The sequence below is a fragment of the Porites lutea genome, chromosome 6, assembly GCF_958299795.1.
Source record: "Porites lutea chromosome 6, jaPorLute2.1, whole genome shotgun sequence".
In the NCBI taxonomy this organism is placed as follows: Eukaryota; Metazoa; Cnidaria; class Anthozoa; order Scleractinia; family Poritidae; genus Porites; species Porites lutea.
In genome coordinates, this window is record NC_133206.1 from 9,383,056 (window position 1) to 9,398,501 (window position 15,446).

At 40.8% G+C, this 15,446-nt stretch overlaps 2 protein-coding genes across 2 annotated transcripts in view; both read left to right on the plus strand.

The window, feature by feature from the left end:
- LOC140941647 (low-density lipoprotein receptor-related protein 6-like) overlaps positions 1-5,250 on the plus strand; it is a 14,163-nt gene extending 8,913 nt beyond the window's left edge. The window contains exons 4-8 of the mRNA XM_073390667.1: positions 1,096-1,224; positions 2,086-2,286; positions 3,307-3,499; positions 4,065-4,456; positions 5,047-5,250. Of these exons, the coding sequence (XP_073246768.1) occupies positions 1,096-1,224; positions 2,086-2,286; positions 3,307-3,499; positions 4,065-4,456; positions 5,047-5,213 (1,082 nt within the window). The 3' untranslated portion in view covers positions 5,214-5,250. The remainder of the gene's footprint in view (positions 1-1,095; positions 1,225-2,085; positions 2,287-3,306; positions 3,500-4,064; positions 4,457-5,046) is intronic.
- A 923-nt stretch (positions 5,251-6,173) lies between these two features.
- LOC140941642 (cytosolic non-specific dipeptidase-like) lies at positions 6,174-14,916 on the plus strand. Its single transcript, XM_073390663.1, has 6 exons — positions 6,174-6,354; positions 9,920-9,972; positions 11,416-11,534; positions 13,395-13,480; positions 14,415-14,581; positions 14,797-14,916. The coding sequence occupies exons 1-6, from the start codon at positions 6,201-6,203 to the stop codon at positions 14,851-14,853; spliced, it is 636 nt and encodes a 211-aa protein (XP_073246764.1). The 5' UTR covers positions 6,174-6,200; the 3' UTR covers positions 14,854-14,916.
- The last annotated feature ends 530 nt before the right edge of the window (positions 14,917-15,446 follow it).

A 15,446-nucleotide genomic window follows, 5' to 3' on the forward strand; every position in this document is an offset into this window, starting at 1 on the left:
CTATTATTTACGATACATTGTGATCCGTCAGAAACAGAATTTTCTCAGTGCAAAATGAATTGCTCTTGCTGATAGCATCCGAAACGTTTTTTGACTCATCGGTAGTTCCTTCGTTTCTGGTTAGGAAAGCTTGGTGAACGAACCGGGCAACTGTGGCAAGATAATAGAAGTCGTGCACGAACTCACGAAAACTGTTCGCCGATTGGACACAATAACACAAAGCATTTTTTGTGCCCAATTAGGAGCCAGCATTCCCTTGACCGTTTGGAAATGGTCCGGTGAGAGTCGGTACCCAGGGGCTCTTCCGCCCATGCTTGAAAACTTTCGTCGCGCCTTTTCTCCCGGCTCGACTGACTGCCTCTGGGTCTCCGAGGATGGTCACTACCCAGATCTGAGTAGTGCTTCTGATTAGTTGAATCAAATTTCCCACGCGGCACGACCAATCAGAAGTAGTACCCAGATCTGGGTAGTGACGCGTGATCAGTATGGAATTTCTGCGCTTGTTTCTCAGACGTCATTTGGCGGGGAAACCAGTGGTAGCGTCGCCAAATGTCGGCTGTTTTCTCAGGCTAGCGAACCTGTTGTCGATTCACTTTGACTGTCATTTTCTTGGTGAAAGATTGTGTACTTTACGTCGAAAAATTTACATTTTTCAACGTATTTATTTTATAGAACGAAGGACGGTTTTGATTTATCATACTACATAGCGGACAAAATGTGAAACAAATACCATTTTTGTCCGCCTTGCCTGTCTTACATCCGTCAAGTAATTTAATCCGTAAGTAAGCCTTCTATGCATCATTGTCCAGGGACCTGGCACAGCATATAAAAGAGAAATAAAGACCATTTATCGAATAACGAGTTGTGATCGAAGGTTACAAACAAAAAAGAGAATTTGGTGAAAGTGCTCGTTTTTCTTCTTGATCTATAATATTTTAACCCATTCTTGGGGTAACCCATTTCCCTAATCACTTCACGCTAAAAGATAGGAGGATAACACTTAAGCTTTGAAAGCTAGATTTTTTCAATCAGTATGCATCATGTCTGTGATCACTCCCAGAAATAGTGGCAACAAATTTTATGCACTCTTTTTAGGTAAAAATCCCTGCAGTTCAAGTACTAATGGAGGTTGCAGTGATTTATGCTTGCTTAATAATCGTGGTAAATCATGTGCCTGCCCGACTGGCGTGAAGCTTTTACCTGACAACAAGACTTGTGAGCAAGGTAGGCGGCGGAAACTTTGAAAGCGGTTTCTTGGTTACATGCACCTCATCTGCGTTTATTTAAATTCGCATTCCAGCGCTTGATGTTTTTTCCTTCGGAGTACAACACGCATTATAGAATTTTAAGAAATCAAGTTAAGTATTTGAGACTTTTTTTATAGACTCACCATTTTTTGTGTTAGAACATCTCTTGTTTGAATATGGTTCCGTCATGTTAGTTAAGTCTACAACTTTTTACCAATAACTTCGGTTCAAACAGAAATTTAAAGAGGCACAAACGTTTCAGGGATGAATAAAACTAGAACGCATTATTATTGTCAAAGGGAAACAGTTTTATCTATGAAGGGGGGCTTCAAGAAGTACTCTGTAGCCTAGGACAAACGTCGAACTTTTCATGAGACGAACCAAAATCTAATTTGGGAATTATGCACTCTTAAAGTTTCTAGATGTAAATAAAATAAATGTGTTTGCCAGCTACCATGTTTGTTGCATAGTTACTGAGGCGTTCTTACCAAATTTAAAGTAATTTTGGGGAGAATCATAATTTCTGCATTTTTTGCTAAAATGAGCATAATTTGCAGAAAATAGATTTAATTTTAGAAATATACGAACACTCCTAGTAGCATATTATGCTATTTTTGGGAGCACGATCTATCAAAGCCTAGCTATTGCTTTGGCGTACGTCGCAGGTCCCGTTCACGTTTTGATGCTGGTTAAGGAAAAGGGAATTTGCGTCGCATATTCCTGGACACACCCGACCTCACTGATGTTGTCATGCCAGTTTCTGGTCTCCTACCATAATGGCCAAATTTCAGTTGTAATAGGTGAAAGGCACAACTTCCAGTACTTCATTTTGTTACAGGTCCTGTACACTTCCTATTATTGGCACGTAAAGTGGATATACGACGTATTTCACTTGACACACCCGACTTCACTGATGTTGTTATGCCAGTTTCTGGTCTGCGCCATGCAATGGCGATTGATTTTGATCCTGTGGATAAATTTGTCTATTGGAGCGATGACGAAAAGCTTGAAATTAAAAGGTCCAAAATGGATGGAACAGGTAGGGCTACACGTTGCATTTTATAAGTTTTGCCACGGGCCTCGATTGAAATAATCAGGTTCATTTGACGCTTACTGTTACAATTTGCATTCTGCCCTCTCCCTGAAAGTTTATTCAATTTTGGCTTCAACAGAACCTCCTACCAAGGGGCAGACAATTCCTGTTAGATGCTTTGTACTAGGTCCCGTTTACATTAAGAAACGTTGTTCCAGCAGGTAGAAGTAAGGGTCACTCGCCTAACTGATCGAACAACCCTAGCTTTTCCTACGTTTTCCTCACAGAACTTGGCAAAACGTATACATGAATTTGTCACAAAGTGTCGGCTCGGCTAAAAGGGTGACGCCCCTAGCTGAGTCAACCGTTTGTGATGGTAGGGTCGCCATCCTTTCCGTGCCAACTTTTCTCCATAAAAACACTCTTGTCTAACCGCGGCAGGATTAGCTCAGCCGGGTAGAACACTTGTCTTGCAAAGCGGGAGACCAGAGGGCTCGACTCTCTCTGGGCGGTACCAATACTCAGGGACTTAAACTAAATGGAAATTGATGGTACGGCCTTTGCCCTGAAATGGCTACACCCTCGGGTGGCTCAGATGACCACGTAAAATGGCGGTCCTGTCTATGTAAATACATTGACACTCAAATAAAGTGCAGAGTGCGCCCAGCCTGGTCAACCCTGCCAATCAATCAAAGCATGCGCAAGCAATGCTTTTTGACAAGACGCAATCTCGTTCCCAGAGGCTGGAATCCTTTTGGTCAGCACCAAGGATGCCCGTTCCGCTGGACAAAGGTAACGAAGGCTTTCGGGACCAGATTAACCCAAGCGCCATTGGCTCTGGCAAAGGGTTGAACTCAAATGAACTGTCGCTAAATTTAACTCGGCTGGTAGGGTCACCCGTCTGGCTCGTACAGCTTGACTCCATATAAACGGGCCTCAGCTAACCCTTGGCATGCAGCTGAAGCAGAGCCATTTCTAGCTTCATGAGTGGCACGCTTTTTGTGTTTGTTTGATTACCTTTGTTAGATGTGCAAGTCATAATCAACGCCGTTAGTCATCCTGATGGTCTTGCAGTCGAGTGGGTGGCACGGAACTTGTACTGGACTGACACAGGCACAGATCGAATTGAAGTCAGCAGGTTGGATAGTTCGTCGAGAAAGATCGTCATCTCTGAAGACCTAGACGAGCCAAGAGCAATAACACTGCACCCTTCTCTCGGGTAAGCTGGTTATTATGAGTCTACGGTCACAATAGTTTTACTTAAACACTTCTCTGATAAATGATGAGGTCTTAAGCACACCGAGTGAACTTTGTTCAAAAACTCGTCCTTTTCTCTATATCGCACTGGTGTTCTAACCGCTAATGAAACTGCATTGCATTTCCGTCATTGTGCTACTAATAAGGGACTTTTTTGACACTCCTATTAAGCAATTCGTAAGACATCCCCGAGGTTTCAATATTAGTCTAGTGACCTCGAATACAGGATTAGACACTGCTATGCTGATCAGATCCTTAAGATGCTATACGTACTGAAATGAAATGCTTATTATGACACTAACTGAGAATACACACTCAGGGACACAGCAAAACAAGCTGGAGCTAAGCATGGCTAAGTGTTCGTCACAAATAAATAGTGATAATTAAAAGACTACATGTATCTGAAAAGACTGATCACACAATTTCAAGGCACATATTAACGTTATTTTTCGACTGGCCAAAACCCCGCTTCTAACCTTTCTTCTCAGGTTTATACAGTGAAAACGTAAATTGTGTTTCTCTGGCAGGTACATGTTCTGGACTGATTGGGGAAAACATCCAAAGATTGAACGAGCAGAACTGGATGGTAGTCATCGTATTACTTTAGTGAAGACATCGGTGGTTTGGCCTAACGGCATTACCATTGATTTCCACGAACAAAAACTCTACTGGGCTGATGCCAAGTTGGACAAAATTGAAATCATGAATCTTGATGGAAGCAACCGTAGAGTAATTCTTGACAATAAACTGCCACATGTGTTTGGATTTACTGCGTTAGGAGATCGTTTGTTTTGGACAGATTGGCAAAGACGTGCCATAGAGAGTGTCAACAAAAAGACTGGTAACAATAGAAACGTGATCATTGACAGTGTACCTGATTTGATGGGATTGAAGGCTGTCAATCTTGATCTCCCTCTTGGTAAGGCTGTTTTGTTTTGTGTGTGTTACAGTTTGGTTGATTTGATTTGTTTCTGACTGTTAAGCAACCAAATAACGATGGTAGCTACCAGCATCAAAAATAAAAGGAACGTCGAAATTACACTAAAGATCGTTGCTTTACAAAAACTGCCAAGCAGGTTATTTTTGTGTAGGGTTGGAGTCATTTCAAGAGGAATTTTTCACCCGGACGATCATACTTAGCTTATGACAGATTATTTTTATTCGCAGAGTTCATTTGTAAATCGACTACCCTTTCGGACAGACCTCGTTTTGGCGTTTTAGCTAATAAGAGTAAATTTCCTTTTAATTGCTAAAACGAAATTCCCAGCGACACAGTACTCTCCCATGACTTGTAGTCGACTTGTTTTTTTGCCAGTAAATCAGATAGCAGTTTCTCATTATGATATGATGAATATGTGAATTTCATATGTTGAAACCGCGGATTGAAGAAATTTAATGCAACTAGATCACGTCAGTTAAAGACACGGGTCTGCAGGTTCAGGGTACCGGCGAACCTGTGATGACCTTCGTTGCATTTAATTTCTCATTCATGTTCCCCTACATTTCTAGGTTCCAACCCATGTGAGCATAACAACGGAGGGTGCAGTCATTTGTGTCTATACACACCAACTGGAGTCAGATGTGAATGTCCGACCGGGATGATACTTAAAGAAAGAAAAAAAGCTGGAAAAAGGCAAAAGAGGTGCACATGTATGTGTCGACATTTTTCCTTTTAATGAGATAAAGTATTTAATTCCTTTTTTGATACAGTTATTGGGGAAACTCTGCCTCTTAATTCACATCCTTTGTCCAGTTATGAAGTTGGTACTAGGGAATGAATAAAATTTGTCGATATTTTCTTGCAAGATATTGATCTTTTGCCTGCTTCTCTCTGACTTTGTTATACCAGTGAGCAGTGGTTTCTCCATGCCGGACGCTACGTTACGGAGAGAAAGCACTGCGAGAGACTGTTTGCTTTTTTCATCGAGCCGCCGACCAGCACCATGGATGGATAAATTAACTTTGAAGATGTAAAACCTGTTTTAAAAAAAGTTAAGGCTCACGCGCATTTGCACTGCAAAACAATAACTTCGTACGGACATCACGTGTTTTTGTTCATTTCTTTGCATTTGTTGCAAGACTACGACGTGAAACGTCCTAATTTTTACGTTTTATGAGGGACATTAACGGGAGAAAACGATTTTTTTTTTCTGACCTTAGATTCATTCCTTTAGAATTAAACTACAGAAAATTTTGAAACATTTGACAAATTGAACAAGGTGAAGCAACGCGAATTCACTTTTGGAGTGAAGTTTTGGGTGCCTTTTTCCGGCCGAGCGCGGCACTCGCGTAAGCTTCATAATTGTTCCCAAGAAACAACAGGAAGTGGTGTCGTTTGGTGTATTGACGTAGGCGCAACGTGGACGTGCATGCTCAATGGCAAAGTATACGGTCGCTCGCAGTGGTTTCTCTCTCTTGATAGCGCAGCGTCCAGCCTGGAGAAACCACTGCTCGCAGGGTATGTCTTTGGCGGCTCAAACGTTTCTATCGCCACAGATACCGCATTTTTTTTTATCATGGACTGAGTTATGTCAAGGCTAATGGTCCACAACTGTAATAATTTCCGGTAGTTTTCCCGGATCTGCTTTATTAAGGTAAAAGTGATGTTCTCTACTGATCCTTCCCGCCTCTTATTTTTTGCGAGAAAGAAAAGTCTGCAACGCATGTCCCTAGACACACCTGATCCTGCTGATGTGTTTGTGCCAGTTCCTGGGATCCAGCATGCAGTTGCCATTGATTTTGATCCAGTGGATAAGTTTATTTATTGGAGTGACGTTGAGGCTTTTGAAATCAAAAGAGCGAAAACGGATGGGACAGGTATTTATTGGATGTGGATGTCAAATTTTGTGCTTTTTCTTCACGAAACATGGTTGTTAGCTCAGTCAGTTCCCTACTTTTTTCTACTGATGTTTCCCTATAAACCAGAATTTTTTGCAATTTTTTATGTACTCCTGAATCAATTAGTGGGCATCCTCGACTGCTGGAACACTGTAAATTACAAAGATCTGTTTTAGCCCTAAAAAAGGGGCTGTTTCGGTGAGTAAAATAATATATAGTCCTGTTTTTGAGTCTAATTTGGCTCCCTTGAATCAGGGCCAATACAGTCCAATTACCTAGGGCTGATTTGGACCTGAGAGCTAGAATAGCCTTTTGACAGGGCTGTTTTGGCTTAAATGGTGCTCAAATGGCTCCAGGAGGGGCTGACTCAGACTTTGGCCTGCAGGGTTGGGGCTGAAATAGATCAATGAACAATTTATCAAACCAGCTGTAGTTGTTATTGTTCAACTTTTTCTTATAGTTACATTTTAATTCCACCAGTTTTTGATAAGCTAGTCTGCTGGGCTTTTTCGATTTTAAAAAGGCGTATGTGAAAGACTCTTGTTCTTTACAGTTTAGTGGTACACTTGGCAGTTTTTGATTTTTCCAGAGCTCTCGGAGGGTAGATGTCATTCCATAGAATGTCAAAGGGCAAACCTTTGTATAATACTTTGTTTCAAATTCTGTTGGTGACAAGAGAGTACTTGGTTGTTCCTTAACGATTTGATCCACCTGAGAAATGCCCATTTGATACCAACTTTTATAGTAGACCGGTTTGTCCATAACTCTAATCAAAGAATTATACCACAGGCTTTGTGTGAGGAAGGACTCTACCGTTTCTATTGAACCTTGATAGTTTAATTCAGACCATATCTCGAGAATCTCTTTCAGAAAGGGACTAAGATTGTTAGCAAGCTTCTTCGAGTCTTTTATTTCAAGGTTGCCCCTAAAAACAGTTTGGCCTCCAAGTTTTTCGAGCTCACCGTCAAAAAAAAGTTTCCATTTCCCCTTGTTACTTTCGTCCAGGTACTTTCTTATCCACAACGACTTGAGGGCTTTATTAAAAGAAGAAATGTCGGTCATTCTAAGACCTCCGTTGCCATAATTTGTGTGATAACGTTTCTCTTGATTTTATCGCCTTTACTGTTCCAAAGGAAGTCAAAAAAGAGATCATTTAATTGTTTTATAATTTGAGCATTGGTTTGAAGAGGCGACAAAAGATGAATTACTTGGGAGGCAACCAGACTCTTAAGAACTGTTATTTTCCCGATAAGGCTTAGTCTTCGAACTGACCAGCAGCCCAAGCAGTTCCGCATTTTTTTTATTTTCTCGACGAAGTTAAGTTTGATTGTAGTTTCCGGATCAGTTGATAGCCAAACTCCGAGCACTTTAACCTTTGTGTTTTGCCAGTTGAAATCTTTTTCTGGGTGCAGTTTTTCACTTTTGCCAGCACAAGAGCCTATCCAAAGAGCCTCAGTCTTTTTACAGTTTAGTCTGAAACCTGAAACTTTCTCGAAGCTTTCTAAGATCCTTAGGGTTTCAGAGAGGAACTTTTCTGAACCGTCAAGAATTAAAGTTGTGTCGTCAGCATATTGACTTAATTTAATCTCGGTATCCTTAACTAATAAGCCTTTTATGTCTGCATTTTTTCGGATTGCTTTGGCCTGAAAAGCAACATTCAGATCTCCGCGTGTCAATAGTTGCCTCCGTACAGTGTACCTCTTGCAAAAAGATAATTGATTGTTGTTTATTTCTGAGCCAGTTGAAAGTCTCTCTTCTCTTGTTATTGTTTCCTATTCCCCTGACATTCATAGATGCAATTTTTAGTTCAGCCATTACTACAGTTAATTGCAAGGTATTGTTTCAAACAGTAAACCAGCAAAGATGAGGTGTTACCTGTTTGATTTGCATCTTTTGAGCAGAAGCGGTATTTCGAATGCAAAACTGTTCGGGTTGATTTCCATAAACAAACATTTGTTGGGCGAAGTTTCATAGAATCAAGATTAGAAGATTTTTCAAAGAAACTAATTATATATCTGTAGGACACTTTTTCCCCGACAGAAAAAAGGAAAACATACATGTAAATGAACACACCAAAAGAAATAAAAAAGATCACTGACTGAGCGCGGCATTTGTATGGAAAAACTAGCTTGCTTAGTTTAGCTTTAGTTTCGAGAGTCGAGAAGGCAAGCAAAGTTTAAGAAAAGAGATGTATTCCGAACAGAAGCGTGTTTTCCGTCCCGTCCACCTATCATTATTTCGAGTAAATACAAAAATCTTCAGGTGAAATAACGAACATAATTTGTTAAAGAAAAAAAAAACTTAAAGTTAAAGCGCGAATGTTTAAGACTTGTGTTATTAAACTCACAGTTCTAATGGCATTCCAAAAGGCCACAATTTCCCTCTTATGAACAGTTTGTCAAGCTGGGCTTTGCTGAAAGCTGCGGGAATGTTGTTGCGTCTTGCATTTTTGAAGGTTTCCATCTGCGCTCTCCTACGTTCGACGATCTCAAACGGAAGATCTTGGTACATTTTGTAGTTTGTTCCTCGTAGACGATGTCCCAGCGAAAGAAGCTTTTCACAGTCCTTATATCGTAGGAATCTAGCAAGTATGGGTCTGGAACTTTCTCCTCTCTTTTTTCCTAGACGATGAACTCGCTGTATTTCAACATTGGCAGCGTCGCCAAAACCCAATTCCGTTTCCAGAAAGGTGCTCAGCGCCATCTCCGTGTCTTCTTTGTTCGTTTCTTGTTCTGGAATGTTTTCAAACTTAATGTTTTCGCGCCTAGAATATGCTTCCAGATATAAGTTCTTATCCTCGATCAGTTTAAAATTGGCACGGAGTTCATCATTCTCTTTCTGTAGGGCCGCTAGGCTCGATTTTGTGCTGTCTTCGAGCTTTTGTATTCTCTCGGATGTCGTCTTTTTATCTGTTTCGTTTGCGTTTAAACTTTCCTGAAGATCTTCAACATCACGCTTGGTGGTAGCGTACGCATCTTCGAGAGTATGTATTCTTCCTTCTAACTTCCCGAAAGACTTCCGGAGGTTATTCATTGCTTCTTAGATGGCATCCAGCTTTTCAAGCTTCTTAAGAATATCTTGCGGTGGTTTTTGAAGGCCTTCAGCCATATTCAGAGCAGATAGAATAATATCGTCACCTTCTTCTTTGCGTTCGCCTTCGGAAGAATTAGAACTATCACACTCTTTAAGTTTCTTTGGTTCTGGCGAGGTATCTAGAGAACTATCGGAGGATAGCTGTCTTGCTCTTCTTTTACTTAGCAATAGCTTAAAAAATTCTTCCATTAAATCATCCACGGCAAAAGAGTAGTGTTATTAGGCGGAGGGTCTTTAGGCACGTCTTCACACCGCCATTGCTTCCCAGTCTCCACTCACTCTTACCGTCTCTCGCACTGGAAGTTTAAAACCAATGGGGTGGTCAGACACTAATTAGCTTCAGCAGTCGCCCTTCAAAAAGGCTCCGTAATTATTTCTCGGTTCAGTTTTTTGAGAGTATCACAACAACAACAACCGCCAAGAAAACCTTTTCTTTATTTTCTTTATTCAGGCATTGAAGGTGCCTTCTATGAACCTGGTTCAAAAACAGTCATTCCCAGAAAGGTGCGTATGTGTTGCTTTTGTGCTTGTCTACGGTATTCCAATCAGGTGGCCGATACTTTGCTAACTGCGTCAGGTAGATAAGCTTGGATACCATTGCTACGATTGACGAGTACGTGAATCAGTTTAAGATACTTTGTGTTAAGCCTTAAGTGGAAAAAGCCTTTGAGCCACATGTGCAGTCAACTGCGTTTTTACGCTTATTGCTTTTTTGCAGGCTTAAAGGAATTGTGGTCGTTTCGCCCGAAGTTGTTTCGTCCCGGGCGAGAGTCAACAGCACTCTACAAGACGGTTTAGCAGAGAAGCTTTTTGTTAAGCTTGGATTCTATTTGCTGCGATTGCTAAAAAAAGCTCGAGCGATCTGAACGAACTTATTGATCTCGTTAATCACATTCGAGATACTGAAACTGACTGTACATAAAAACTGAAGTCTAAATGTACCTCAGCGATCGCAACGATCGCTACGTCGATCTTTGATATATACTTTGTGTGAAGTTTTCACTGAAAAAAGTTGTTAATCCACATGTGCAGGCACTGTCATTCACACTTTTTCATTTTTTCAGGCTTAACCCATTCGCCCCTGAACCGCCCGTAACCGCCAGTGCGGATCCACGTCCTTTCTACTCTTTGTGACGTCATCAGTTTTAACGGTCAAGGACAACTTTGTCCGCTAACTTGTGCCGAGTGAAGAGATCTTTCTAACCATACCAGAATGAGCACAATTCAGTCAAGGAGACCGGAGAAAGAGGCAAAAAACCATGTAACATTGACCTGAAAATCTCCATGAAAATCTTGTTCCATTGCTCACCTACCTTTCCTTTCACCTAATCCTAAGATCCTAAAAGCTTTCCTAAAAACTATTCCCACCAAAATGAAGCCTACTAAATGCCCAGCAAGAGAAAAAAAAATGAGGCAAGAAAAGCGAAAAAAGAGGGGAGGAGAGAAAGCGAAAAGTAAAAGTCAAGACTGCTGTGTCACTTTTAATCTCGAAATTTTGCTTTCTGCGCATGCCCGAACTTCGCAAGCTGATATTTTGCATCTGGATCAGAAGGCCGTGAAGTGTACGACCTGTAAACCGGTTTATGGTAAGTTTTAGCTCTTTATAGCACGACAGTGACCAGAAAACCACTCGAATAGCTTCAAAACGCGTTTTTCAGCAAAATCTCCAGGAGCGAATGGGTTAAAGAACGACAAATAAACATCGGGCGAATCGACTTACGTCCGGGCGAAACAACTTCGCGCGAAACGCCCTGTTACCACTTCAAGAACGACAAATACAGTACACATCGGACGAATCGTCTTAAGTCCGGACGAACTGCCGCTGGGTGAAACGACCTTTGGGCTAAACGAGCTACGTAATACCGATCAAATTATTTTGTGCTACAATCCCCCCAGCATCGCATACCACAGTTTCTATTGAAAGAAACCCCTTCATTTTTTTTCTAGGTGATTGGCAAGTTTTCAACCCGTTTAGTACCTAATATGACACCTGAAACCGTCAAGGAACAAGTTTTCAAATATATCAAGGAACTTCATGAAAAAAGAGGAAGCCCAAATACTCTAAAGTAAGTAATAAGCCTTTACAATTTCGTGAAAGAATTTCAAGAAATTCTGGCCGCTGTTTTATGGAGGATGAGCTGTGGAAACAGCTTAGCTTGTAACACAGTTGTTTTACACCTGCGGAATTTTATCATTTTGTTAGCTGCCTTATCGCTTTACGAATACCTCGGCCGCTTTCTTATATTTAGCGGAATTTGTGATTTAGCGTTGCGAGTTATTGACGCCTGTTCAAAAACGTGCAAAGTAAAAATTGTGCACAAAATTGTCAGCTCATCCACGTTACACGGCATCAACTTTTAGCGCAACACCGTTACGCTGAAAATCGTCGTTGCGAATCGTCCTGTGTGACATCATCTTTAGCCTGGAATGCATATATCTTAACAGTTTCGAGCAGAATCAAACGCAAAAACCAGTTTGACTAACCAATTTAGGATGTGTGAGCCGCGCCTGCTACGTACGTACCGCTCCCCCTCTATTGAAGGTATCTGGGGGCCTAGTAACAATTTAGAATTGTAGGCCCTGAAAAGTGAATTTCAGTGCATTTAGCACGACCCGGCCGGAAATAATTTTAACCATAAGGATAGCATCTTTATTTACCCACATTTCGTTATACTTTAAATCTTGTTTCCTTTCATCCAAAGATGTGTGAGAAACAAATGCGATAAATTTTTTATCCTCAGTCTCCTTAAAAAAAATAGTGGCGCTTTTTCTTCCTTTATTCAACTTTATGACTCGACGACGATATTAGCCGGTCGCCGGAACTTTTGAAGAACCCCTTTAAATCACACAAGCACTGAAACATGTTCGGTCTAAACATGTTTCATAAATTACCTTAGCAATTTGGGCAAATTGTAAAAGTTCTCGACTGTCAAAATGCTATTCATCATCAAACTTAGTCAAATATGAGTTTTGTTGCAAAAGGTACTCCACGTTAGAAAGGCTTGCGTTTTTAATGAAGCATTTTTATGCTTCGAGGGTGAACATAGCACTAGTGTACATTTAATGGCGACGAGGTGGGGAGGGGGGGGGGGTGGGGGACATACCACTACCCGGGAATCTGGAGCCGAGCAATCTTTTGAGGTCACTGCGTTTGCGCATTGACTTATGGGGCTTAAGAACTTTGTTTAGTGTATTCTGAACGAAGGCTAATTTACTGTGCAATTTTAAAACTTTTCAACGCCCGTTTCACTAGTAATATCACAAATAAGTATTTCAGTAAAAGATTTAATCGTGGTGTTGTTCCGAGTTACTCTTGCCGGCTCCAGGAGATTAAGGCCAGAACAGAATACTAACCGACATTTTTCTGGTTTGGTCGCTTGTCGCTTGTATTCAAGGAGATTTTATCGTTTCCCTTCAAGGTTTAGCAATTGAGTTACATTTTATTTGGTTATGGTTTTGTATCTGAGAAAACTGTAAAACTGCGATAAGGTTTTTTATTCGATTACAATCTGAGCTTAGCAGCATGGACGAGAATTAATTTAAATCTATAAATTCGCACTGATCGTTGCGTAAATAAGACCCTTAAACTTGAAAAATGTGGGTGGTGCACACGATGGTACAAATGGTCTTAGAGCGACCTTATCAGTCGGGTGCTTAAGAAAATACTATGGTCTGATGAAAACTTTGAAGTATTTGCGAGAAATCAGCAGGTCTCCAGGTGTTCGAAAAAACTAATTGATTGTAATAAACAACCGCCACCTAACAGTAAGCGCGTCGTGTGACTGTTGTTCCCGCCAAAAAAGGAACTTACCCGACCTCACCACGTGCGTAACAGGGAAATACAGTTTGAGTGATATGAGAGTGTTCGCGGCAATTCGATCACAGTTGATGCACGTGACTTGACACCGTGCGTGATGCACTTTTAGGGTCAGCTTACACCACAGCGGTCCACCATGGGTTAGCGACATCAACCACGTCAATTATCAAGCTGCTAGAAGAGCTTTAACAACTGGTCAGTAACTGTCTTTTGTTTTCGCTAACGTAACTACTGCGACGCAGGAAGCATGGCAGGCAACCTGTCCAACTTAACTTTTTTCCTCCATTCTGTACAATGGAGAAGAGAAGTGATGACGTCACAAAAATCAAATTGGTGAAATTATGGGATTGGTTGGCATATTCAGTAAGAACAAGCTTTTGTTTGTTTTGTTTTGTTTTTGTTGTTGTTTTTTGATTTCATTTATTCTAAGGTGCAACAATTACAATAATTATCACATAGCATACATACACGCACGGACTACATTCGTAAACATACATGCAATAATATAATCACCACATCAGCCTATTTCAGTGCTATGCCTATATCATTCAGCAAGTGCTATAGTGCTTTTCGAAAACAGAAGGAAATAAATTATTAACTACTGGGAAAGTCCACTTGTAAAATAATTTTTGTAATGGAAGAAATAAATTAGATTACAAAATCCACTTGTCCACTAGTTTTTGTAAACTTTAACTATAAAACTATAATCTAACTACTCTAAACTATATATGGTGCTTATATCTCTTCACCAATTTGCACCAACAGGCATATTTTTACAAATTTCACAAATTTAGTTTTAGTGATGTCATCACTTCTCCTTTACACTATAAGATCACTTCACCTTCACGTGTTGGAGATGCGATGGCGGGTCGTGGCGTGAACTAACCAGGCCAGAGTGTTCAACCGCCCCCCCCCCCCCCCCCCCCACACCCCGCTTCCTATTCAATCACATTGTTGCTGTTTTGCTTTTTTTTTTTTTTTTCTCAAGAAAGCTGTCTCTTATTTACTTTTGGTGTGTTTTTGTGCAGTTACGTGGGTGAACCCCAGGTCCATCTATAGCCTGCACATACTAGTTATCATGCTGAATTGTTGTATCGTGTTGCTTATCGCTTTATATTTCCTTCATTAGTTCATGGCGTGCAGCCAGACATGACTCGTGATGGGTGTAATATCCCTGTGACATTAGCCCTGCAGAATGCAATGCAAAAGAACATTGTTCTCCTTCCAATCGGCGCGTGTGATGATGGAGCGCACTCCCAGAACAAGAAAATTAACGTTGTAAATTACGTTCAAGGGGTAAGGTTTGCTCGTCTTCTGCTCATGAAAACAATTTTAACAATGCTTCCGCATGTTGGAAGTCTCAAAGGAGAGATAGTGTCGCGACACATCAGTTGAGGGAAATGTTCGCTGTTGCGCTGATACTCTTTAATTCGTACAATGCAAGACGTTTTCCAAATTGCTGAAAGCAAGTGAAAAATATAATTTGCTATTTTCTTCTTTTTCCTTTGCAGACTAAAGGTTTGGTTGCGTACTTGGAAGAACTGGGCCAACTTGCTGACCGGAAGTAGACATCAATTTTTAGGGTCCAGTTTTAAGAAGGGCACGACATTGAATTGTTTTTTCAATATTTGTTTGGTTTACGTTGATCACCTCTGGGCTCTCTCTATGGTTTCTGGTTTACTAAATTCACTTTATTGTTAAGGCATTATTGTTTACTATTTCAATATGGACGTACTCTTCTAGCAAGTATCCTCAACGGTGCCTGTATAGTGTCTTGTATCGTTTTGTAATTTCTGTCGGCATCAAAGTCTTCGTTGTCTCCTATTTGGCCTTTCTTGTTGTCGTTACGAAACGTTCCTCCCCAAATATGAAAAGAAGGCGCCTATTATCCTTTTGTAAACATGCAGTCGCGGTCGATACCATCGTTGGTAACAAAGCTTTTAGTCATGGTAGATGAAATATATGCCCTGGATAAAGTTATCGTAAGGGCCGAGGTCACTAAAGTATTATAGATGTATCAGTCAGTTATGAAAGACAGCTTTTGTAGACTCTTGTAAGAGGGACAAGTGAAAAGATGAAAGAACCCTATGGACCAGCTCCAGGAGGTGGTCGTTAAAAGAGAGTTGACTGTACTATCGGTGCAGGCTAGATTAAGAATTCT